The 25,928-nt window shown below is 47.6% G+C and overlaps 2 protein-coding genes across 2 annotated transcripts; both read right to left on the bottom strand.

Moving 5' to 3' along the window:
* Window positions 1–6,758: 6,758 nt before the first annotated feature.
* LOC147607146 (uncharacterized) lies at window positions 6,759–8,047 on the bottom strand. The gene is made up of 4 exons (XM_086791502.1): window positions 7,683–8,047; window positions 7,380–7,637; window positions 7,041–7,209; window positions 6,759–6,869 (listed from the first exon to the last, which is right to left on the bottom strand). Exons 1-4 carry the CDS (start codon window positions 8,045–8,047, stop codon window positions 6,759–6,761), a joined length of 903 nt encoding a protein of 300 aa, XP_086647628.1.
* A 14,150-nt stretch (window positions 8,048–22,197) lies between these two features.
* On the bottom strand, window positions 22,198–24,626 carry LOC147607145 (uncharacterized). The gene is made up of 2 exons (XM_086791501.1): window positions 23,194–24,626; window positions 22,198–22,945 (listed from the first exon to the last, which is right to left on the bottom strand). Exons 1-2 carry the CDS (start codon window positions 24,624–24,626, stop codon window positions 22,576–22,578), a joined length of 1,803 nt encoding a protein of 600 aa, XP_086647627.1. The 3' UTR covers window positions 22,198–22,575.
* Between the last annotated feature and the right edge of the window lie 1,302 nt (window positions 24,627–25,928).

Raw genomic sequence — 25,928 nt, 5'->3', positions numbered from 1 at the left:
TATGACGGTATATATATAATAGGAGTAAACTACTTTTGGAGCTGCTTCTGTTGGCATGCCTATTCTGTGGGATAGCGGTTATAAAATTCTCCTCCCAAAAAGCACGCAGTGTTACTAGCTTTGGTGGGATGGGGCTCTTACCTGCATTGGGCCAACGTTAGTAACTGATTGCTTATTGAACTTGTTTTATTGAACCACTCGAGATGTTCTAGCTTAACAGGGGGACTTTAATCATGCACAAGTTGTTTAACAATTGCTTATTGAACTTGTTTTATTGAACCACTCGAGATGTTCTAGCTTAACAGGGGGACTTTAATCATGAACAAGTTGTTTTTCAATAATTAATCAAGTATATGCACTCTTTTCAAAGGATACCTTAGAGTATGTACACTCTTGTCTCTTAACTACCTGTGAGGTGGTGCCAATTGAGCCAAGGGAGATGGAGGCTCTTGCTTTGTCATGTGCATCACATCGATGAGTGCCACATGGAAATGGATCTTACTTGCAACCGCCTCTATGGTCTTATTTGGGCAGTTTGGACAGCCCAATAGGTGCCCAAAGGTGCCCAAGACATTGCCCTGGGCACAATATGACAATATGAAGCTGTTTTATAGTTACTTTGATGATGTTTTAGGACCTGAAAGTGGATGGCTGACCTGAAAACAACTTGCCATCCTACCCCTATATAAAGGTGGTCCAAGGTCATTGTAGTAGGACAGATATCTCAATGATCTAGATCTGTTAGGCATCTCTTTTGTGTTGGCAAGAATCCTTGCATAGAGGCAGCCCGAGGCAGCTCTTGGCATGAACATAAGTATTTGGAGAGCATGGCCAAGCTTTGGAATCAACAAGATCTTCTGTATGCATAGTAGGTTAGCATGCATGAACCGGATCTAAGTCTAGATCTGAGTACCATTGTACATATTCATGTTTTGGAATATACAGTAGGGTTACATCTCTCATCTCTTGTGTGTTTGCTAAAACAATAGAATTAGCGTTAATCAAGTTCACATTTCCACAATGCATGTAACACTGGTATCAGAGCATAGGTCAGCCTAGGGCAGTCCTTAGCTAGAGTTTTTTGCAGGCTGAATTAGGGTTTGCATTTTAACGTTTGTAGGTCAAAATTAGGATTTTTTTTAATGTCTTGCATTAGTTCAGCCCTTGCAACAGTGTTTTCAATCCTAGATTCAATGTGCATAGTTGAAAAACTGAATTAGGGTTTACATTTCAGCCCATTTTTTGCATTTAGTCTAGGTTCATCAAAAACTTTTCAGCCCATTTTTTGCATGTAGTCTAGGTTCAGCAAAAGCTTAGCCTAGGTCTAACCTAGATAGGAAATGGTTTTTTTTCGATACTCCCTCAACAAGAACCTCACCTAGATGGAGAGCCTTGAAGACATGGAGGAGAGGCACCGACGAGAGAGAGGACTTGCTTCGGGAGTTTTGGCGTGAACAGTAAGACTGTCGGCGACGCGAGGAAGAAGTGGGTCAAGCAAGGGTTTGGGAAAGAGCCGAGATCATCAAGATGGTGACAAACAACCTAATGGTAGAGGTCATGGCAGGAAGGATAATTGTCACCTAGGGTTGAGGAGCATCCCAAGACCGAGAGAGTGTTGGCCCAAGTGAGGGAGAACTTCCAAGACATGAGGAATTCTTGGGAAATGCGATCATGGAAGAAGGTGTTTTCGAGCAGGAGGAATTCCTGGGAAATGTGAGCGTAAAAGTATTAGCCTTTGGCCTCCGGGAAGCCCTGTTGTGAATAGAGCTTACACACAGGCACTTTCTACCATGACCGGACATGGGTTTTTTCCCATGTGAACACACTCCTGTGTGTTGGGCACTTAGCTCTAGGCCTTTTATGTACTCACTAGCACTTTCATATTATCAATCGAGTACACTTTCTAGCACATTTTGCCTCGTACGTCTCTCTCTCTCTCTCTCTCTCTCTCTTCGTGTTCGAGTTGCATGTGTGTGTCTGTGTGTGTGCAGGGAGCTTCCACCCCATCCAACATTGGTATCAGAGCTCCATAAGCTGGTCGCCCTGGTGCCCTGCAGCTGCCCACAGTTGCCCGCCATCTGCTCGCCTGTCCACAATCGCCATCAGTTGGTCGCCACTCAGATTTGTAGCAGAGCAGCCACCTCTCAGCTACCCGCTGTATGGATCTGTAGAGCAGCAGCCAGGAGCCGCTTGCAGCCGCCACGAAATCAACAGTTGCCGCCTGCACCGCCCACTGCTCCACTGTTTTGCCTACGCCAGGAGACTCGCCTAGGTGCGAATTAACAAACCCCCAAATCAATTTTTTTATTTGGGGATTCTGCCAGCGCTGCCATAGCAGTGCCCATCCACCGGGCTGAGCCGCCTGCTCCACCTGCCACCGCCCACTGCTCCACTATTTTGCCTACGCTAGGAGACTCGCCTATGTGCGAATTAACAAACCCCCAAATCAATTTTTTTATTTGGGGATTTCTGCCAGCGCTGCCATAGCAGTGCCCATCCACCGGCTGAGCCGCCTGCTCCACCTGCCCCACTGCCGCCGCCGCCGCTGGCGGCACCACTGTTGCAGAGCCAGCTTTTTAGACCAAAAAGTTTTGCACAGCTGTGTTCCTCATCATTTTCCGAGTCTCCCAAGCCGAAGAACTCTAGAATTGGAGGCCGCTTAGGCCATCAAAACCCCTCTGCAAATTTTCAGCTTCTCCAAAAACAGAGCTGAATTGAGCCCTGGGTAAAATCCGGCATTCCTCGTGCTCTTTGTCAGTGCACTCGGCATTGAAATACAACATTTTGACACCCTGTGTGTTTTTGGATGTGTGGCTTACATGCATGTACCAGCATAGCAAAGACAAACTTGAAGCAAAGGCATTGAAATGTATTTTTGTGGGTTATAGCAGTGAGAGCAAGGGATACAAGTTGTATGTACCTTCCACCAAGAAGATTATTGTGTCCAAAGAGAGGATTATTGTGTCCAGAGATGTCATCTTTGATGAATATGCATCTCAACCCATGCTTTCACATAGGCTACATCCATCAATTGATGCCCCAGATGTCTTTGATACATTGCTGCCATTATTTGGTACAGGTGCTGAACATGTTGAGCTTAATTTGGCTCTAAATCAGCCTCCTGTTTTGCTGCTGAAAATCAGCAGCCCAACATTCCCCCTATTGCTCCAGATGTGCCAGAGTTTGATCATGATACCATGGGTGATGCATTGGTTGAAGAGGATGCAGCCATTCGTGACTCACAGAGAGTTCTCCACTGGCTCATTGACACCTTGCGTGATAGCAAGATGCCTACACTTATGCGAGGTCTTACATGTGCTACCTCTCCACATGCATCTCATTTTGTTGACACAGCTCTTGCTGCTACCGCATATAATGAGTAGCCACTTTCTCATTTTGATGCATTGGAGAATGATAATTGGGTTACAGCCACGCGTTTGGAGTTGGCCTCCATTGAAAAAAATGCTACATGGGAGTTATGTGACTTGCCTGTAGGCAAGTGTACTATCGGCACAAAATGGGTGTATAAATTGAAACGCAAGCCTGATGGCCCGATTGATCGCTATAAGGCTCGTTTAGTCGCCAAAGAATATGCCCAACGAGAGGGCATTGACGATGAGGAGACTTTTGCGCCTACTTCCTGTATGACTACCATACGCACTATTGTTGCATTGGCTGCACATAAAGGTTTGAATGTGCATCAGTTGGATGTCAAAACTGCTTTTCTGAATAGTGATTTGTAGGAAGAAGTTTATGTATCACAGCCTCTTGGCCTTGTTCCGAAAGGTGCAGAGCATAAAGTATGCAGATTGCGTATAGCACTTTATGGCCTTAAACAGGCTCCTCGTGCTTGGTATCAAAATATTCATGCATACTTGCTCTCTCATATTTTTTAGAATAGTCCTACTGAGAGTACCCTCTATGTTCGCAAACAAGGGGATGATTTCACAAGTGGCTCGCCCTGACGAGGGGCAAATTTCAACTTTCATAGCAGCATGCATTTGCTGTTATAGACATGGGGCTTTTGAATTACTATTTGGGTATCTAGTTTATACTAGTTGAGGGGGGCATCATGCTATCTTAGAGAAGATACATTGAGCAGCTAATAGAAAGGTTCAAAATGATAGATTACAAACCTGTTTCTACTCCTATGGAACTAGGCTTACGACTATCACTTAAGGACTTTTCTGAGCCATTTGATGTTGCCACTTATCTATGCACTACCCATCTTGATATTCAGTATGCAGTGTCAGAGTTGAGCAGATTTATGCATTGCCCTGGCACTAGGCAATGGTAAGCAGTGAAGTGTGTCTTTCATTATCTTAGGACTTTGCATTGTTTTATGGCAATGTGTCTTCTTTATGCTTGACCGCCTACACTGATAGTGACTGGTCACTAGGCAGGATGTTATGACACTAGCATGTCAACCAGTGGTTATTGTTTCCTTCTTGGCAGTTCATGCATTTCATGGCTTAGTAGAAAGCAACCGACAGTGACCACTTCTAGTGGTGAGGCTGAGTACAAGGCAGCATTCATAGCTATTGTGGAGTGTGTATGGCTCTCCCGTCTATTGCCAGATCTTGGTATTAGACAACCGTCTTCTACCACTAGGGTGCATTGGCAGTGGCACGAAATCCAGCTTTTCATGTGCGGACAAAGCACATTGAAGTGCATTATCATTATGTCAGGGAGAGTGTCACGTGCATCCCGCACTTGGATGCCATGTAGACATATCTGTACAGAAGGTGCAGGACCTGGGAAGGTGAACTGGTCCCATGTGAGCCCAGTTCGGGACGAGTCATCCAGGGATCCATCTCAGTTGTCCGAGGTTAGGTGTGCATTGTCCTGCACAGGAGTCCAAGGTCAGGTGTGCCCTGTCCTGCACATGAAACAGTGCCAGTCCGTGCTGTGAGTCTCCCTCTGGAATGATGTCAGTGATTCTGTGTATCTGGTATGGTACCGGATGCCAGATCATTGTGTAGATAGTTAGGGTTTGCGTTTAGAACAAGGGGCCAGCCCATAGGGCTACCCCAAGTCTTAGTGTGGGCATGGGATGGTGTGAAACCACCCCCATGAGGGCCAGGAAGGCCCTGGCTGAACCCACCAGCCATGGAGGGGCTGTAGGACAGCCCCAGGGGCAAGCCAGGGGTAGCCGACTGGTTATCCAGCCCTAGGAGGGGTGTAGGGCAAGTTTGGGGCAGCCCATACGGCTGCCCAGTCCCCAAACAGCCTAGAAACAGTGCCCAATCCCTCTTTGCACAGGCGCCTAATGCCCAGCCAGCCATGAGAGAGTGCGCAGCATTTAATGGGATTTTTCCAGCATTTAATGCTGAATTTACAGTCGTGGGACAGAATATTGTTGGCCACCTGGATTTACAGCTGGCCGACTGCCCTTTATGGAGTAGTATAAATAGGGAGCCCACAATCCCATTGTTTCATCTCAGATTTCACCAAGAGCTCAAGCATACAAGGGCTAGACAAGCCAAGGAGGTGCTAAGCAAAGGGGTGAAGGACTGCAGGTCAAGGGCAGAGTTTTCTCAGCCAAGAAAGGTCAAGATTTCTGTATTTTCTTTTCAGATTCACATCATTCTAATAAAGCAAATACACCATCCGTGGTTGGGGCCCTACAGAGGGTATTTGGGACCCAATACTGTCTCCTCTCCATCTCTCTCTATTTTTTGCACATCTTCATTCAGTTTGTGCGTTAATTTCCGTCGCGAAAAGAGTGCTGATTTCTGAGCCTTGAAGTTACCGATCTTCTCCGAAGCTTCCGCATGTTACAGTGGTATCAGAGCCTACTTCAAGTGCAAAGATTCACCAAAGAAATTAGAATTTTTTCTGGCTCGTGTGGTTGGTTTTCAAACGCTGGTGGACTACCCTTTTCGGAGTGACTCCTGTCCCTCGAAGGACGGTTGGTTTTCCGCCTCCGGACGTCTCCCACACCGATAGTGGATGGTCAAATTGCGTTCCAAAAAGGAAGTGCATTTTTCTGCTACGGCGAGCTTCGACGACGAGAGAGACCAAGAACCATGGGACCAGAGTGCACCAGGCAGCCCAGCTAGGGCACCAGGCTTGAGTGTTACAGATATGTTCCAGCAGATGATGCAAGCAATCGCAGACCAGACAACCAAGTTGGACGAGCAGAAGGCGCAGATCTTGGCTCTGGAAGAACGTACCCGTTCTCAAGCGTCGCGTTTTCCATCTCCTCCTCCCTCTCCTTCCGTATCTCAGATTCCAAATCCTTGACACAGGGACCCTCTCGCGGGGTCACAACCGCAGCCGAGCTCTTTGCTCGAGTTGCAGATGCGTGCATTGGAGATCCGACAACGTGAAGATGAAGCCATGCGACACGTGGAGCATGAGCGTTACCTAGCAGCTTTGGACGCCAGATTGACACCGGTGGCCATAGTAACATGGGACGGGGAACGTAACGGGGAACAGGGATGGGGACGGGGATTCTTGGGAACCGGAACGGGGAACGGGGGACGGCATGGGATGGCATACAAAATATGTAATTTTAAGTAAGCACTCATTTAAGATACTTAAAAATACTAAAACAAAGTCACTTTACACTTCCAAAGCATCAATAATAAGTCATACTAGCAAAAAAATGGGTGTTACAAAAAAGGAGATCGGGCACCCAGGACCCAGTCGCCAAAGGCTAAAGCAAAAGACAAGGGCAAAGGCCTAGGCCCTAACCACGTAAGTGGCATACAAAAAAGAGACTATCACTGGAGTAGTACATATGTCAAAAAGCCTCAAGGGGCATGTGAAGTGCTGGCCTCACGATCATGGGTCCCTGCAATGCGTGCAGGCTCCATAGAGATGTCCTCCACTTGCTCCTCCAACTCCTCATCATCTTGAGACATCTCCCACTCGGTGAATGCATCAGCCTTTGCAGTTGCACTCTTGCAAAGCATTCGCAAGTTTGCACTCACAAAGACTAGATCATTTGCCCGTTCCACCCCAAGACGGTTCCTCTTCTTTGATCCAATGTGACTGTATGAGCTCCAAAGTTGCTCTAGGCAAGAGGAACTCACTGCCTGGCTGAGAATGTGGATGGCTAGATGCTGAAGCTCAGGTCCATCCGAACCAAAATCTTCCCACCACAAAGCAGCCCCAACTTTGAAGCGACCATCCTGTGCATCCATGTCTCCATAAGAGCCCTGAAAGCTCCTATACCTGGACAACTGGTCACGGATCTTCCGCCTAACATTTGGGTCAAGCACAAGTCGAGTCAAGACAAGTCTCCATAGCTTGCTCACCTACGCGTCACTCTCTTGCCCTTTACCCTGAAACTCAGGGTCCACCACATAGGCTACTGCGTGCAAAGGAGAGGAGTAGGAGTTCCACCTACGCAGGCACGGATCTCCTCGTACCTGTCCTCATCTGGCTCCAAATCCCTCAGCTTCTCTATCATGCTGTCCATAGCCTCATATACCTTGCCGATGCATGGCTTCATACCATCCACAAGCCTCATCAAGTGGACAATAGGTTGAACCATAGCATCAATGCACTTCACTTTTTCCCAAAAATCAGGGCTCTTTGCTTTTTCCTTGCATAGAGCTCCTGTCTCAGTGGAAGCCAATGGTGAAGAAGTGAACTCGTCACTAATGAACAACTCTCTCAATGCACCACTACACTCTTTCAATCAGTGGAGCATCAAGAAGTTGTAGGCAAACCTCGTATCTGAGTATTTGAGGAGCTGACGGCTAGAATTTTTGGAGAATTCATGGCGTAGGAACTGATGGTTTGTGGCAAATGTCACTATTTGGCTGCCCACTTGGATGATAGGCCGGATCCATGGCAAGTCCCCAATATCCTTCAAGAGATTATTTAAGCAATGTGCCATGCAAAATGACACGGTGATGTTGGGGTACATGCTCTCAATGATCGCTCCGGCTGCCCTGTTTGAAGCCTCCCCATCAGCAACAAAGCCCACAACTAGGTTTGAGCCAATGATCTCTATGCCACTAGCCCACTCTGCTGCTAGCACATCAGCCCTCTTCCCGGTCCCAGAAGCATCATGTGAGGCGATGAAGTACATCTCACCGCGGGAATATGCGACAAGGCCATGGATGGACCTCTTCCACGTATCACCCCATCCATCGGCTATCAGGGACACTCCATTCCTTGCCCATTGTCGCTTCGTGTTTTCTGTTGCTTGCTCCACAAGCCTCTTCTCCTTCTCTAGCAATGTGGTGCGCAAGGACTCCGATGATGGGGGCGTTTAGTTTGCACCATACTCCCCTATCTTCTTCACCATGACCTTGAAGTAGTCCGATCTATCCAGAAAAAATGAATAATTTAATAACCGATCAACTTCAAAGTTCAAAGTTCAAGTAACTTGTAAGAGGAACATTGTAAAATGATAGATCTTAAGCTAGACATCTTAATTCTTGATTACCTGGCAACATGGGAAGCAATGTGGTCATGAAAGAAGAAGCGGGCTATGGCCGTATCCACCTCTTCCTTCTTCTTGGGGTCCCAACTACCCTCAAGAGTACTTTGCCGGCGTGAGTGTGTGGATGCGGTCGGCATGGAGAAGGATGGTGTTGGGGCCCGTTCTTGTGGGGCGGGTGATGCGCCCGCGGGTGCCGATGAAGTGGATGCACATGGGGATGCCGAACCTTGGGATGGCCTCACTAGTGTTGCGGGATCCACGGCCACATGCAGCACTCTCCTCCTTGAAAGCAAGGCCTCATGTGCGGCAACACGTTCAAGAAGCCTGTTGGGTTTTATGCTGTGTATGCACCCAGAGGAGTGCTAGTGATCATCAGTAGGTTACTGGGGCACTTTTTACTTCAGTTAGTGGAGGTTTTTTCCCCCAGTTTAGTTCATTTTCACTTATATGCAGTTTATAAGTGTTTTGGTCCACCCGGCACATTTATGGCCGGTCATGTGAACACTTATCCTTTAGGGGTCACTATTATGTGGCTTGTACTTCACATTTTTCTATCATTGAGAAATCTACAGCAGTCGTGTTCACTCCCTGCTTGTTTTCCATGTCTGTTTTCTTTCTGTAAACCCTAACCCTAACCCTGTGTAGTCTTCAATTGGTATCAGAGCCATTGAAGTTTGGCCCTTGCCCATTGCTGTACACTGCCTGCGCTCAGCACTAACCGTACATCAAACGTACAGCATCCGTACATCAGCGCCGCCTTCAGTCACACGTGCGCCTGCTGCCCGTACACCCATAGTGCGCCGCCTTCAGCTTCAGCTGTGCGCCTTATGCCCGTACATCCAGTCGCACGTCGCCTTCAATAAAGTACTACAACAGGCGTCGCCTACATTTACACACGTGTACTAGCCACCGTACGTCTACGCCTTCAGCGCCAATAGTACTACAAGTCGCCGCCTGCTGGTATTCGTCTGCAAGTCGACACCTGCAGCCAGTCGAGCGCATCCCTGTCATCAGCGCTGTTGTACCTGCTACGTACGCTTGTACCTGCATACAGCTCGACTGCAGCTGACGTGTACCTGCTGCTCAGTACAGTCTTCTGTACACACCTGCGCAGACAGCCGTACAACTGTCAGTACAAGCGACCAGCAGCATCTGGTGTTCCGTACTTGTTCTGTACCAGTCAACAGTACCTGCTCTTTGGTGGACTGTACCTGCATGAGTACAACAATCAACCCATATCTCAGCTGGTAAGCATTACAGGCTTTGAGTTTTGGGCATCCTTATTTTTCTCTGTGAAAAATATACAGGCACAACAGGCAGATTTTCTAGCAAGAAAATATACAGTTTTTTGCACAGTTTGGGTGCAGCAAATTTGGGCATTTTTGGGGCATTTTGGCATTGTGTACGCCATTTGCTGCCCTACTCAGTCATTGGTGCATTAAGCTGCACATTCAGAGGATTGAGAGTGCAGGAAGATTTGGGTAAACTGTATTCAGTGGAGTACAGTTGTTATCAGGGTTTTTGCTTTTGGGTTTTTTGGTAAACAGGTACAACATTGTGCGTAAAGCATAATGGCAAATCAACAGCAAAGTGATGTATTCACATATTTGTCTAAGGAAGACAAATTGGATGGCACGAACTACTCCTTGTGGAGTTTTATGCTGAAAAATGTGCTTGTGGCAAAAGGTCTTTGGGATTTTGTTAGTGGTGATGAACCACGTCCTGGTCCATTGGCTCCAGAGACTCCTTCTCAAGGGGGTGCTCGTGGACGAGGACAACAGGTACAGGCTCCAGGACAGCCATTGCCTGTTCAGAGAACAAATGCTCAAAAGACATGGGATGCCAGGGATGCACAAGCATTGTCACTCATTGCATTGTCAGTTCAGAGGTCTATTATACCTCATATTCGTTCAGCTGGCACTTCACAGAATGCATGGGTGACTTTGGAGCAAATGTATGCTGCTCGTAATGAGGCTAGGATCTCATTTTTGAAAAGAGAGCTGGAAAATCAGAAAATGAATGAAGGAGATGATATGTCTAGCCACTTGAACAAGCTGCAGGATTTGAGAGAGCAACTCATCAATGTGGATGAGATTATTCCTGAGACACAGCTTGTGTCCACCATTTTGCACTCTTTGCCAAGATCTTACTTGGCTTTCCATACCTCTTTGAACCTCAGCATGAGGAATGCTGTTGAACCCCTCAAGTATCAGGAACTTGTTGCTCTCTTACTACAAGAGGAGCAAATGAGGAAGAATATGAATATGAACACAAATGCTGAACAAGCATTTACTACAGGTCAAAAGGGGAAAGGGAAATCTCAGCCAAAGAGTGCAAATCAAAATTCAGGTGATGGTGGTTCTTCACAGGATACCAAGGAAAGTGATGGACAGCCCAAGAAGAAGGGAAAATGTCATTACTGTAAGAAGCCAGGTCACTACATTACATGTTGGAAGAGGATTGCCAAAGAGAAGGCAAAGGAAGCTGGGATGTCTGTTAATGATGCTCCTAAAGCTCCTCCAGAGACTGCTTCTTTTGTTGAGGACAGAGATTACTGTTTTTTTACATGCAGCTATGATGCCTCTTGGTCTACACAGGCACTCAGTTTGACAGAGCATGCATGTACTTGGTATTTTGATAGTGGTGCTTCAAAGCATATCACATCTCGCAGGGATTTGTTTAGTCATGTTGGCCCTGCCCCTGTTGGCAAAACTGTTCAGTGTGCCAACAATGCTTCATATCCAGTGTGTGGCATTGGGGAGATTCAGCTTACAGCCATTGATGGCACCATTCTCCGCCTTACAGATGCCTTATATGTACCAGGGATAAAGAAGAATTTGTTGTCCATTTCTTCTTTAGCACATTGTGGAATGCAGGTCCACTTTGATGATGATAAATGCATGGTCAGAGACAAAGCAGATGCCTTGACCTTGATGCTTACTGGTACATTATGTCATGGACTTTATGAGTTGGATGCATTTCAGCCAGTGGATCAGTCTGCTTATCATGCATTCACTCTTACTCCAGCTATGGTTGATGCGGAGTTATGGCATGCTCGCATGGGGCATGTAAATTTTGGTAGTCTTATGCTTATGCAGCGACATAATATGTTTACAGATCTACCTCTCATGGAGAAGCCTCCAGATCACATTTGTGAAGGATGTATTTTGGGAAAAATGCACAGGTTTTCCTTCCCACGTGATCAGGCTCTAAGAGCAACTGCAAAGTTGCAACTTATACACAGTGATCTTTGTGGTCCCATGCAGACGAAGTCATTAGGTGGTTGCTTTTATTTTGCAACATTTATTGATGACTTCTCTCGTATATGCTGAGTCTATCCTTTGACACAGAAATCACAGGTATATGATGCATTTTTGGCCTTTGTAGCACTTGCTGAGACAGAGTCTGGATGCAAGGTGAAGACTCTCCGTTCTGACCGAGGGGGGGAATATATGTCACATGTGCTGAATTCTTTTCTTGGGAGTAGAGGTATAAAACATCAGTATACTACTCCTTACACTCCACAGCAGAATGGGGTTGCAGAAAGGAAAAATCGGTCACTCATGGAGATGGCCAGATGTATGCTTAAGGCAAAAAGACTACCACATATCTTTTGGGTGGAAGCAGTAATGTGTGCTTGTCATATTTTGAATCGATGTCCCACAAAGGCATTGGTTTCTATTACTCCTTTTGAGGCTTGGCATGGCCGCAAGCCTTCTGTATCGCATTTTCGTATCTTTGGGTGCCTTGCATATGCACACATACCCAAAGAGTTGAGGAGGAAGCTTGATGATAAAGCCACAAAATGCATTTTTGTTGGGTATAGCCGTGAGAGCAAGGGCTACAGGTTATATGACCCACTATCCAGGAAGATATTTATCAGCCGGGATGTGATTTTTGATGAAAAATCAGAATTATCCATGGCTGGTTATGAGGCAAATCAGGCTGAAAATGATGTATTTGAAGGTCTTCTACCCATGGAGTTTCATTCCACAGTTGGTGATCCAACTCATGAGGGTAATGGACAGCCAGCAAATGATGTAGGTGGTGCAGAAATTCAGCAGCCAAATGAGCCAGAAGCTGAACCAAATATGGGACAGCAGGCACCACAGGTCAGACATATACCTAGATGGTATTTGAGGACACTACAGGACAGCCATTTAGAGGGTCCTCTTGCTGGTCGTACTCGTAGGGAGACAAGGACCAATGAGCATGCACACATCATAGATTTGAATCTGGTTATGGCAGCCAGTTTACAGGATGATGATGAGCCTGATTCATTTGTGGATGCACGAGATAATGTGCATTGGAACAAAGCCATGCAGGATGAGATTGATTCTATTAAAAAGAATCAAACATGGGATTTGGTTGATCTGCCCAAAGGCAAGAAAGCCATTGGTACTAAATGGGTCTACAAGTTAAAAAGACATGCAGATGGATCCATTGACAGGTACAAAGCCCGTCTAGTTGCAAAGGGCTATGCACAGAAGAAGGGCATTGATTATGAGGAGACATTTGCTCCTACATCCCGTATGTCGACACTTAGGTGTGTCATTGCATTGGCTGCACATCGTGGTTGGGTTGTTCACCAGTTGGACATAAAGACTGCATTCCGACATGGGGACCTCGAGGAGGAAGTTTATGTTTTTCAGCCCATGGGATTTGCAGAACATGGTCATGAGGGGAAAGTATGCAGGCTGAAAAAGGCCTTGTATGGTTTGAAACAAGCTCCACGAGCTTGGTATGCAAAAATAGATGCTTTTCTACTCACTCAGGGATTTGTGAACAGTCCATCAGAGACCACTTTGTATGTGAAGAAAGAAGAGACAGATCTGCTGGTCATCAGTCTTTATGTGGATGATCTCTTGCTCATGGGATCAAATGATGACAAAATTGCAGCATTTAAAGAGATACTGCAACAGACATTTGACATGTCTGACTTGGGCCTTGTACATTACTATTTGGGCATACAGTTTGTGCAGGATAACAGAGGCATTGGGTTGTTGCAATCACGTTATGTTACTAAACTTCTGGAGAAGTTTAAATTTCAGGATTGCAAGCCTATTAGTACTTCTATGGAGCCTGGGATGAAACTGTCACTACAAGATGACAGTGTTTCCTTTGATGCCACTACATATGCTCAGGCTGTTGGGTGCCTCATATACTTGTGTAATACAAGGCCAGATATTCAGTATGCAGTCTCTCAGTTGAGCAGATTCATGCACAGCCCACGGTTGTCACATTGGCAAGCTGTGAAGCGTGTATTCCGTTATTTGCAGGGTACCTTGTCTCTTGGGTTGCTTTATCCTGAGGGGGGTGACATGCAGTTACATGCTTACAGTGATTCAGATTGGGCTGGTGATTTTGATACCAGACATTCCACTAGTGGGAATTGTTTCTTCCTTGGCGCTTCATGCATTTCTTGGCTAAGCAAGAAACAGACCACGGTGGCCACTTCATCTTGTGAGGCAGAGTACAGAGCAGCCTACACTACTACTGTTGAGTGTGTTTGGCTGCGTCGTCTTATGACTGATATGGATATTTCAGTGGAGGAGCCTACACCTATCTATACTGATAGTCAGAGTGCCATTGCTGTGGCCAGGAATCCTGTGTTTCATGCTCGCACGAAACACATTGAGATTCACTATCATTTTGTTCGGGAGAGACTCCAGGCAGGAGATATCAGTCTGATCTACTGTCCTACAGATCAGAATGTGGCAGACATCTTCACCAAGGCATTACCACGTCCGAAATTTGAAGCATTCCGCAATGCTTTGAATTTGTTTCCTTTTGGTGGATGATGTACAGTGATCACATATCACTCCAGGGGGGTTTGTTGGGTTTTATGCTGTGTATGCACCCAGAGGAGTGCTAGTGATCATCAGTAGGTTACTGGGGCACTTTTTACTTCAGTTAGTGGAGGTTTTTTCCCCCAGTTTAGTTCATTTTCACTTATATGCAGTTTATAAGTGTTTTGGTCCACCTGGCACATTTATGGCCGGTCATGTGAACACTTATCCTTTAGGGGTCACTATTATGTGGCTTGTACTTCACATTTTTCTATCATTGAGAAATCTACAGCAGTCGTGTTCACTCCCTGCTTGTTTTCCATGTCTGTTTTCTTTCTGTAAACCCTAACCCTAACCCTGTGTAGTCTTCAAAGCCTCCTTCTCGTCTCCGGTGTGACGCGATCACAAAATCGGACCGGGCTCATGCAAGAGGTGAGCTCTCGCTTTATCCGCCCCACCTGTTCGCCTATATGGACATAGCTTGCAGGACCATGGGCGAGAGCCGCCTCCACTTCCGGGATGATCGGAGTTGACCTCTTCCCACCAAGACCAACCTTCGGTCCTCCTTCCTCTATTCGTATTGGCGCCGCCGGAACGAGGTGCGGGGGATGGTCGCCGATGAAGATGCCATGGAGGCAAGTAGGCTTGAGCAAGGAGGCTTGAGCAATGGAGGTGAGTGCAGGAGAGAGATGTAGGAGAGGCTAAAGCAAGAGGAGGTGAGACCATGAGTGTAGGAGAGAGATGTAGGAGAGGCTTGAGCAATGGAGGTGAGAGTAGGAGAGAGATGTAGGAGAGGCTTGCCAATGGAGAGGCTAGAGCAAGAGGTGAGTGTAGGAGAGCAACAAGACTACAAGTGACAACTTGAAATTACAACTTACCCAAGGTCCCAATGCCACTTGAGCCTTGAGGCTTGAGGAGAGCTAGAGCCTTGCCAGGTTGCCCAATGCCCACTTGAGTCTTGAGCCTTGAAAGTTGAGGAGTGTTGAGTCAATGAGCTTTCCACTTGAGCCTTGAAAGTTGAGGAGCGTTGAGGCTTGAGCTTGAGCCTTGCTTGAGCCTTGAGGAGTGTTGCAAGTGCCAAGAGGCAAGAGCTAAGAGGCTAGAGCAAGTGCCAAGGAGGCCCGAGGTGAGTCTTGAAGACTTGAAGACTTGAAAGTTTCCTATAGCATGTGCCAATGGGGGCTCTTCTTATAGCCATGGGCCAAGTGGGGAGGGCTGCTCAACGGCTACAGGGCGCCCAACGGCAGACTGGTCAACGCTGCGCAATGGTCAGCTAACCGTCCCATCCCGTTCCGTCCCACACGAATCGCCGTCCTGCCGTCCCGGAATCGCCATCCCCTTGTTACAACGTGGACACACACGTCCCCTGGCCGTCCCCTGTCCGTTTCCGTTCCCGCACGTTATGGGACGGCGTTCCCCTGTCCCAGGGGTCCGTCCCCCATGTCCCCTATGACTATGCCGGCGACGCTCTCGAATCATTTTCCCGAGAAAATGAACATCAGTAAGTATAATGGTAAACTCGATCCCAAAACTCTCTACTCATGGTTGCATTAGTTTGAAGCTTACTTTGCCGCAGTTAGAAAAACAGATACTGACAAAGTGATCTTAGCCAGTTGGTACTTGGAAGGTGAGGCCATTCCTTGGTGGACTCAGTGGGCTCATGCCCACACGAGATTAGGTATGGCAGCTTATGTGTGGGACGAGTTTGTCCGTGACCTTAAGCAGCGGTTTCTACCGCCCCACTACCTTGAGCGACTCGAAGACGAGTTCAGGGGAGCGCGTCAGAACGCGCAACCAGTCCTTCAATTTGCCAATAGAATTTCGACCTTATGTTTGCAATTAGGCTTATCTGATTCGGACAAGAAAGGACAGTTTTTGTATGACCTTGACACGTAGATCCAATGGGAGGTGCGTATGTTTAGGCCAGCCACCTTTGAAGACGCACTCTCGCTTGTGCAGAGGGCAGAAATGAAACATAATGGTGGCAAGCCCAAGACTTCCTAGCCGGCTTCTCCCAGGGCTACCGTCTCAGAGGGCAAAGGCCAAAAGCAGACGGGGTCTTCCCCAGGACAGAGCCCGGGAGCATCTGGCTCCAAGAACTCGAACAATGCGTCTAAGCTTACTCCAAACCAGAAAGCGGAGGCAAGCAAGACAGGTGGCAAGTTGAGTGCTGAGGAGCTTTCTCAGTACAAGAAGGAGGGTAGATTATTCTTTTGTCATACAAAAGGACATACTTCTCGGGATTGTCCTAAGAAGCCTCCAAAGCCCACTGCCGCTGCCTCCACAGCTTCCGTGGTGAGCTCAGCTTCCACACAGACCCCAGCGGCTACCCCTAGTTCTTCAAACCCCGGTGCTTCAGTTGGAGCAATTATTAGCCGGGAGCTCGAAGATAAGCAGAAGGGTGCCCATGACCAAGAGTATGAGTGCAACAAATTGCTCAAGTCCTTTGGCTACATAGGTGGCCAGAGAGTCGTTGTCTTGTTTGACAGCGGCAGCACGGAGGATGTGGTCACGGAACAGGCCGCTAGGCGTGCCCGTTTCGATCTGACTTCGGTGGACAAACAGGTTGAGGGTTTTAGCACAGGCATGACAACAAGCGTCAAGTATGAAGCTCTAGGTGCTAAGTTAGTTATTCAGGGCATAGAATTTGTGCGTGATTTTATGGTTGCCCCTCTTGTAGGAGCAGACATAATTTTGGGTGTTCAGTGGTTTCACAAGTTTTTTCCTGATGTCAAGTGGGACAAGCACACGTTCCAGATCAATCGGAATGTGTCAAACGCCCCGGTGACCATTAAGTGTGAGCCAGGAATTCCGAACTTTCCTCTCATAAGCCACTTGCAGGCTAAGCGAGCAGTCAAGAAAGGCGCACAGTGTGCGATGATTTACATCCAGACAGCCCAGACGGTGGCCAGTGCTTCCTGAGAAGTACTCGGTTCTCCATGAAAAGTTCCAGAAGATTTTTCTTCGGGATAGCCGTCCAGACCGGAGGACCACAAGATTGACCTCCTTCCAGGCTCGGAACCCCCGAGCAAGTTTTCGTATCGCCTTTCCAAGGCAATGGAATGGGAGTTGGACCGCCAACCCCAAGAATTGTTGCAATCTAGCTTCATCCGCCCCAGCGTGTCGCCATTTGCAGCACCGATCTTATTTGTCAAGAAGAAAGATGGGTCTTCCCGTTTGTGAAGAGCAGATTCCCAATGCCTCGAATAGATTATATTCTCGAGAGACTGAATGGAGCAAAGGTGTTCTCGAAACTTGATTTAAAGAGTGGGTATCACCAGGTGCGGATTGTGGAAGGGGACATCCCCAAGATAGCCTTCCGTACGGAACGGGCCTACTATGAATTTGTGGTCATGCCATTTGGCTTGACGAACGCCCCAGCTACATTTAACCGCATGATGATGCGTGTTTTCCAGGATTTGATTGGAAAGTGTGTGTTCATATTTCTGGACGACGTACTGGTATTTTCAGCTACGGTTGAGCAGCATGACGTTGATATGGAGAAAGTCCTTAAGTTGCTGGAAAGCAATGAGCTCTACGTCAATGAAAAGAAGTCGGAATTTTATTTGTTCCAGGTGCATTACTTGGGATACATAATTAGTGCAGAAGGCATTCGACTTGATCCGGCTAAAGTAGCCGAGATTGTCAATTGGAAAATACCTCAGACAGCCTATGACATCAGATCCTTTGTGGGTATATTCCAGGCATACTCCACCCACATAGACAAGTTTTCTGATCTCTCGGCGGATCTCACCGATCTGCTAAAGGGTGTGAAGACAAGAAGGCAAAAGATTCGAATGACTCCACGAGCGTTGGAGGCATTCAAGAACCTCAAGGTGGCTTTATCAGAAGCGCCTTGTTTAGCACTTGCCTCGTGGGACGAACCATTTCAAGTATGCCGTACAGTACCTCGGCTGCCTGTTGTACTTTCTGCACCAGCCATACTTGCTATACCTTCTTCACAACCTGCTGTGCTTGCCTTGGTACCGGTTGTACCTCTTGCACCGGCTGTACACACTGTGGTACCTGCTGAATATCCTGTTGTACCTGCTGTACCACTTGTACTGGCTGTACACTGTGGTAACTGCTGAATATCCTAAGACCTATTGTACCTGCTGTACCATTGTACTGGCGGTACACACTGTAGTACCTGCTGAATATCCCACTATACCTACTGTACCAATTGTACTTGCGGTGAATCATCTCTGAGAGTACTCGTTTGAGTACCTGCTATTGGTTACAACTTATTGTGTACTCATACCTGTTCGTTTACCTGTACCTGCTCATGTACTCGTTTGTACCTGGAAAGCCTGGACCACGGTCTCTACAAGGGAGTGAGCCAAGCTCAAGTACGAGGGCGCATGTTCATGTGTGGTCTCCTCCAGGTGTATGAGACTAGTGGCCGGCCAGGCTACTTTGATCTTTCAATGAGTCCTCCATCGACAATCTACTCCAACACACTTTTGTTTGGGTAGCTTGTCTTCATATTTGCATTGCGCTCGATTATCAAGTTGAAAAGCCCTTGGAACTGTGTACACAGATTAAGTACTCCAATAATATACTTTAGTGTTGAGGGAGGGGCTGGGGGGGTGGGGGGGTTACGGGGTCACGGCCCTAGTGGTGTTGTACTGTGCAATTCTTTTCTTTTGCAGTTTGTCTTGTGCAGTGCATTTATAGCTAGTACATTTTAAGTGTTGAAAGAGCATTTTGTTTACGAGATGGTGTGCCCAAGGACGTTCATACCTACCCGGTGTAGTTACATATCCACCGGCTCGATCTCCAAGCTCTCTAGCGCTCGGTCTTCAACAACTTCTTTGGTTCGGTCTCCAGTAGCACTCCTAGTATTGTAGCCTCAACCTCCTTTGAAGCTGCTTGAAAATCGTCGAGCTGATCTCCTCCTCCAAACAAGATTTGGAGAGATCCACTTGCTCAGGAATCTGACGGCTCCAAGGTTTTGACCCCCATAACTACATCTTAGGTAATGACACTTGCTCAGAAACACCTTCTTCTTGTTGGATGGGGTGGAAGCTCCCTACACACACAGAGAGACACACATAGGCAACTCGAACACGAAGAGAGAGAGAGAGCGAGAGAGAGAGAGAGAGAGAGAGAGAGAGAGAGAGAGAGAGAGAGAGACTTACGAGGTAAAATGTGCTAGAAAGTGTACTCGATTGATAATATGAAAGTACTAGTGAGTAGATAAAAGGCCTAGGGCGAAGTGCCCAACACAAGAGTGTGTTCAGACGAGGAAAAAACCCATGTCCCGTCATGGTAAAACGTGCCCGTGTGTAAGCTCTGTTCACACCAGGACTTCCTGGAGGCCAAAGGCTAACAACCCCCCCTGAAGTGAATGCTGTGAACATGTATAGGGTGTAGCAGACTACCCTGGTAGAGGTAATAAGTTTAAAGCTTTGCGTAAAGCTTCACACTTCTCTCTCAAGAGAGACTTGGTAAACCCATATGCCACATTGGCCTGTGTAGGCACGTAAGTCAAGGCTATCTCTCCTGCATGGAGCCTCTCTGTAACATGCGGAAGCTTTGGAGAAGATCGGTAACTTCAAGGCTCAGAAATCAGCACTCTTTTCGCGACGGAAATCAATGCACAAACTGAATGAAGATGTGCAGAAAATAGAGAGAGAGGGGGAGAGATCGAGAGGACACATTATTGGGTCCCAAATACCCTCTGTAGGGCCCCCACCACGGATGGTGTATTTGCTTTATTAGAATGATGTGAATCTGAAAAGAAAATACAGAAATCTTGACCTTTCTTGGCTGAGAAAACTCTGCCCTTGACCTGCAGTCCACCCCTTTGCTTAGCACCTCCTTGGCTTGTCTAGCCCTTGTATGCTTGAGCTCTTGGTGAAATCTGAGATGAAACAATGGGATTGTGGGCTCTCTATTTATACTACTCCATAAAGGGCAGTCGGCCAGCTGTAAATCTAGGTGGCCAACAATATTCTATCCCACGACTGTAAATTCAGCATTAAATGCTGGAAAAATCCCATTAAATGCTGTGCACTCTCTCATGGCTGGCTGGGCATTAGGCGCCTGTGCAAAGAGGGGCTGGGCACTGTTTCTAGGCTGTTTGGGGACTGGGCACTGTTTCTAGGCTGTTTGGGGACTGGGCAGCCGTATGGGCTGCCCCGAACTTGCCCTACACCCCTCCTAGGGTTGGATAACCAGTCGGCTACCCCTGGCCTGCCCCTGGGGCTGTCCTATAGCCCCTCCATGGCTGGTGGGTTCAGACTTCCTGGCCCTCATGGGGGTGGTTTCACACCATCCCCATGCCCACACTAAGACTTGGGGTAGCCCTATTGGCTGGCCCCTTGTTCTAAACGCAAACCCTAACTATCTACACAATGATCTGGCATCCAGTACCATACCAGATACACAGAATCACTGACATCATTCTAGAGGGAGACTCACAGCGCGGACTGGTATTGTTTCATGTGCAGGATAGTGCACACCTGACCTTGGACTCCTGTGCAGGACAATGCACACCTAACCTCGGACAACTGAGATGGATCCCTGGCGGACTCGTCCTGGACTGGGCTCACATGGGACTAGTTCACCATCCCAGGTCCTGCACCTTCTGTATAGATATGTCTACGTGGCATCCAAGTGCGTGATGCACGTGACATCCCCTTCTGCTTAACTTAACGGAAGCTGCATAGCCTCCAAATAATCCGTCATTAACGCCGAATAGTCTTCAAAAAACTTTGTCAAGCCATACCGCTTCATGGGTCCCTCGGTCCTAAAACTTTGTGAGGAACTGTCTTAGTCTTCGGCCTGAGCCATGCTTGAAACCGTGCAGAAGGATCTGTTCTGGAACCATAATTTTGTCAAAATATGCAGCGGAGATGATGACCAAATCTGGGAACACAAGAGCAAAAACGCAGGCAGAAAAACAGCACAAGAGAGAGACAGATGCAGGCGTGTAACTCTGCTCTATATACACAAGAAGATCCCGAGGAATGATACAAATAAGGTATGGGGGCTGGGGTCCTATATATACATCCCATAGAGGGCAGTTGGCCAGCAGAAAGAATGCCGACTGATGAAAAGGTCCCACGACTGCATAAATGCAGTCGGCCAGCATACAGATGCCCACGACTGATGAAAACCAGTCGGCCAGCAGCCCTGAAGCCCACGACTGATGAACATCCAGTCGGCCAGCACTGGGGTGCTCCTGGCATCATCTGGCAGCCCTCCCAAGCCTCAGAAAAATGGGAAAAAATAGGGGAAAAATGGGAAAACACCTCATAAGGGCGGGCACACCCACAACAAAGGCCCTGGTGTATAAATCTAGACAGGAGATGACTTCTAACACCCCCTCTCAGCTCTTGGCTGTGAAACCAACCACTGGGAGCTGGCATAGTAACCTGGACCGGCAGAAACGGTCGGTTCGGACCGGGTTGGAAACGGAGTTTCCGAGTTTCCGCGAGGTCGGAAACGGCAAGAAACGGAGTTTCTTTTGAATTTATTTTAGACATGTAAAAAACATGCATAGAGACATCCTATTAAATAAACTTATGTCAAGAGATGCAAAAAACATGCATAGAGACCTCAAACAAGACACATCAAAGACTCAAGTGGACATTAGAATCATAACACTTAACAGAATGTAGATAATGGACATGTATGATGTCGCGGCAAATTCATGTGAACCATAAAAAACTAAAGGCTGAAGGCCGAAGCATACATAGCAAGCTGCAAATTGTGATCATAATACATCATACATTTCAGCAATGATCATCAAACTTGGGAGTCAGAGGTTCAAAAACTACAAAATAACCAACATGCCGGCTGTCCATAATCCCTAAGGATAAGAAAAACTAAACAAAAAACATGGAACATCAGTGAATCAGTGATCACTGTTGAGCCTCATCTGAAGCACCCGAGGAGTCTGAATCCTCCTGAGAGTCCTCATGGCTCTCGCGTGTGTCCTCACTGCAAGAAGATGAGTCCTCTCCAGTAGCCTCCTCTCTAGCAGCACTAGTACTAGCTACAGCCGGCCTCCCTCTCCTACGACGACCACCATGTGTGTCGTGATCTGGTGTTGTGGCCTCCTCGTAAAGCAAAGTGTAAAGATCTCGGTCCTCTTGTAGAATTGTGGGAATATCCCGCACCTTCTCAATGTCAATCTTGTCGACATTCACTTGCATTGGCTCAGGACCCATAGCTGCCCGCTCAAGAAGCTTCAAGTTACAATTGCAGAAAACAAGACGCTCAAGTTGGGCTGTAGTCAACTTGTTCCTCCTCTTCGTATGGTAGAGCGCCCATGTGCTCCAATTCCTCTCACAAGTTCCAGAGCTGCAATCTTGTGAGAGGACTCGAATGGCAAGACGTCTCTGTTCAAAGAGCAGATTTAGGATTAGTACATTATACAAATAAGGTGTCGCCGTTAAAGCTTAAGCGGAGGGGCTTCTTACTCACCAACATAGGCACACCATGTCCATATTTCTCCCACCATGAGACCGGCTGAAGCTGCGTTTCTCGAAGTTTTGCAGTAGGTCTTGTGAAGTAGCCAGTGTTGTTGCGGAAAGCAAGGAGATCATCCTCTAAGCATCGCAACATCTGCAAATTGCCACCACACCATTTCTCCACATAGGTTTGGAAGTCATCGTTTAGCTCCTCACACTCAAGCTGATCCTCGCTACGCCATAGAGGATGCAACACATGATCCACAGCATGGATTGGTCTATGAAACCAAACCCAACGGTTTTGCCAAATCTGCTTGATCTCCGCGATTCTACAAGTTACAAGTAACAAACAAAACCAAAGAAAGACTTTAAAGTTATAACTTAGAAAAGAGCCAAGACAAAAAGGCAATTTGGCAAAGGCTCATGAGCCATGAGTCATGAGCGAAGAAGTACGTACCTCTCTACAGATAGGTAGGCATTGTTGTCTAGTGCCTTCCCGATCCTATCCATGTACTCATAAATGAGGCCTAGTGTACTCATAAATGAGGCCATGAGTCATGAGCGAAGAAGTACGTACCTCTCTACAGATAGGTAGGCATTGTTGTCTAGTGCCTTCCCGATCCTATCCATGTACTCATAAATGAGGCCTAGTGTACTCCCCTCCATGTCCGTGATGCGCAAGACCGTGTAGATGAGATTTAAGGTCTTCACTAATGCCTCTGCCTCTTCCCACCATGCTTCATTGAGGATCTTGCGTCTAAAATCCACAAACTTTGGGGTCATACTCTTACCCGACTGGATCCATGCATCACAACTAATAGTGCGAATCAGATTTGGCCGCACACGAAGAAGCCGCTCAAGCACTATGAACATGTATGCAAACCTCGTAGTGGATGGCTTGAGAAGCTCCAAGGTACTATTAGCCCTGTACATGCTCAAAACCTTTGGTCTTTGTGTCACAAATTTGACAATGCTCCTCGCGGTGGCAAAGATTTCGCTGACCCAAAAAATTCTCCCCAAATCCTCAATCAATAAATCAAGACTATGGGAGGCACAAGGGGTCCACACAATTGTTGGGAATGCATCCTCCAACATACTCCCCATGGAGACACAATTGCTTCCATTATCCGTAATAACCTGCACAACATTTTGTGGGCCAATCTCCTCAATCACCTTCTTGATGTGTGTCCAAATAAAGAGACCTGTAACGGTGAGACCCGCAGCCGATGCATCAATGGCCTTGTAAAACATGGTGCCTTTGCAAGAGGAGATAAGCACATTATACACATTCCTCTTGCGTACATCTGACCATCCATCACATAAGATAGTGCAGCCATATTTCTTCCATGTTTCTTTCAAAAACTCAAGCTGGCCTTCTACATTGAGTTTCTCCTTCTTTAATTCTCGTGTGTGGATTGTCTCAGCCGAGGGACCCTCCCACTCACAGCCAATGCGGCTAACGGCCCGCATGGTCTTCTTCCATTGTATGGTGCGAGCCACATTGAAAGAGATAGCACACCGTATAAACAAGCGCGTGACCTCCCTTGTTGCCTCCTTCATGGCTTGCTTTTGCAAGCCTGCTGTAATGCTTGCTCTTTGCAATGAACCCTTTGCAGGCACTTCCACACTAGGTAAAGGTGTCCTCTTTGCACTAGGGCCCTCACCCACACTCGAAGATACATCTATCTGGCTCTCAACTCTAGTCCTCTTTGAAGAGGCCACTTGGCTCGAGGATGCTTCACCTGTTGCATGTGCTGCCATATGTTGCTCACCAACATCCAAACCAAGGCGTTGCTTTCTCCAACCCTCAAGTGATGCCAATACATCGGGCGGCACATTTTGACATAAAGCGACATCTCTGCCTGGGACATGCCCCAAATGGTCTTTTACCCGGGTCACTGAACCTGTTTTTTCATATCCACAAAAATTACATTTCCACTTGCGGGAACCCCCACCTCCGACACATCCATCCCCTTTTGTTGCATACTGCCAATAGGGATCTGTAGGCATAGTGAGACTTGAAGTTGAAAGCACTTACCCTCGAGAACACTTGCCCTTGGAGGCTTGGAAGTTGGGCTTGAGCCTTGGCCCTTGAAGCCTTGAAGAATGGGCAGCCACCTGTGAGATTGGAGAGCAGGCTGCCTGCAGAGTACAAGCCTTGGGGCCTTGTGGGGGGCACTGGGGGCAAAGGCTTGAGCCTTAGGGCCTTGGCCTTGAGCCTTGGCCCTTTGTGGTGAATAGGCGCAAGGTTCGAAGAAGCGCAGCGCCGCAGGAAAGGAGAGCGAAAATGAAAAAACGCACGCGGCCCGCCCCCGTCAAAACCTGAAAAAAAAAATACACGGAAACGGCGTTTCCGCCGGCCTGCCGTTTCCGGAAACGCCCGAACCGTTTCCAGGGGGCGGAAATGCCGAACCGTTTCCAGGGGGCGGAAACGCCCGAACCGTTTCGTGCTACTATGGGAGCTGGGGTGCCGCCTGAGCAAATCCTGAGAGAGCGACTTCGTGAAGAGGTCCACCGTACTGTCCTTTGTCGAACAGAACTCTAGCAAGATGTCATCAGCAACGATCTGTTCACGAACAAAGTGCCTCTGGATGACCATGGGTTCCTCCAGTGGAGGCCCAAACCTGCAATGTAACCTCCTGCTGCTCCGTAAAACTGCTCCTGGGCCTGAAGTAGATCCCCTCGTGTCCGGATCTCCTCCCCAAACCGAGTCACTCCAACCGTGGAGTCGGACTCCATCCAACAACCCCCCTCCTGTGTACAAGAGTCCATGATCCTTCGCATGCCGCAGAAACCACATGAAACGCAATCCGGCCTCCCAAAGAGACATCTGCAACCATGAGCTCAACCGCCTCATCAGGAAGCTCCCGTCCAATCTGGTGTCCATCAACCAGATCAATGAACCATACAGCTTTTGAGTCAAAGAGACATCATACTGCTCACAAGGATCAACACCTGTTACGGTGCACAAACAAGTCCTGGAAACCTGATGAAACCTGTCACCAACGACCCCCTCTGAATCCGGAACCACAAAGCCTGGAGAATCCACCTCCTTCTGCAAGTAAGCACCTGCCACCTGCCTGGCTTTCCGAAAGGTCCCCGTGGAAAGAACATCCTCAACTACTGGAAGTTCTATGTCCCAAACACTACGAGATATCAGAGCATAAGTGACCTGTTCAGCTTCCTCTGACTCACGAACACAAGAACTACCAACATCAGTACTGGAAAGTTCCTGCCAACTGCTACCATCTACTGGCAAGCTATCCACCACCTGGTCTCGGAAAGCCCGCACCTGCAGCGTATCCACACTTG

Source organism: Cibotium barometz, chromosome 56, assembly GCF_041138505.1.
Source record: "Cibotium barometz isolate CiBa-2024 chromosome 56, ASM4113850v1, whole genome shotgun sequence".
NCBI lineage: Eukaryota > Viridiplantae > Streptophyta > Polypodiopsida > Cyatheales > Cibotiaceae > Cibotium > Cibotium barometz.
Note: the sequence above shows the minus strand (reverse complement) of the source record. Positions and strands in the feature narration are given on the sequence as shown.

What these genes read in the sequence shown, in the direction of transcription:
- LOC147607145 (XM_086791501.1), bottom strand. Translation starts at nt 24,626, where the DNA reads ATGCCTACAGATCCCTATTGGCAGTATGCAACAAAAGGGGATGGATGT. An exon ending in GCCTACCTATCTGTAGAGAG is followed by an intron (nt 22,946 to 23,193) that starts GTACGTACTTCT and finishes TGTAACTTGTAG; the next exon opens with AATCGCGGAGATCAAGCAGA.
- LOC147607146 (XM_086791502.1), bottom strand. Translation starts at nt 8,047, where the DNA reads ATGTACTTCATCGCCTCACATGATGCTTCTGGGACCGGGAAGAGGGCT. An exon ending in CTCAAATACTCAGATACGAG is followed by an intron (nt 7,638 to 7,682) that starts GTTTGCCTACAA and finishes GAAAGAGTGTAG; the next exon opens with TGGTGCATTGAGAGAGTTGT. An exon ending in TCCACATTCTCAGCCAGGCA is followed by an intron (nt 6,870 to 7,040) that starts GTGAGTTCCTCT and finishes ACCGAGTGGGAG; the next exon opens with ATGTCTCAAGATGATGAGGA.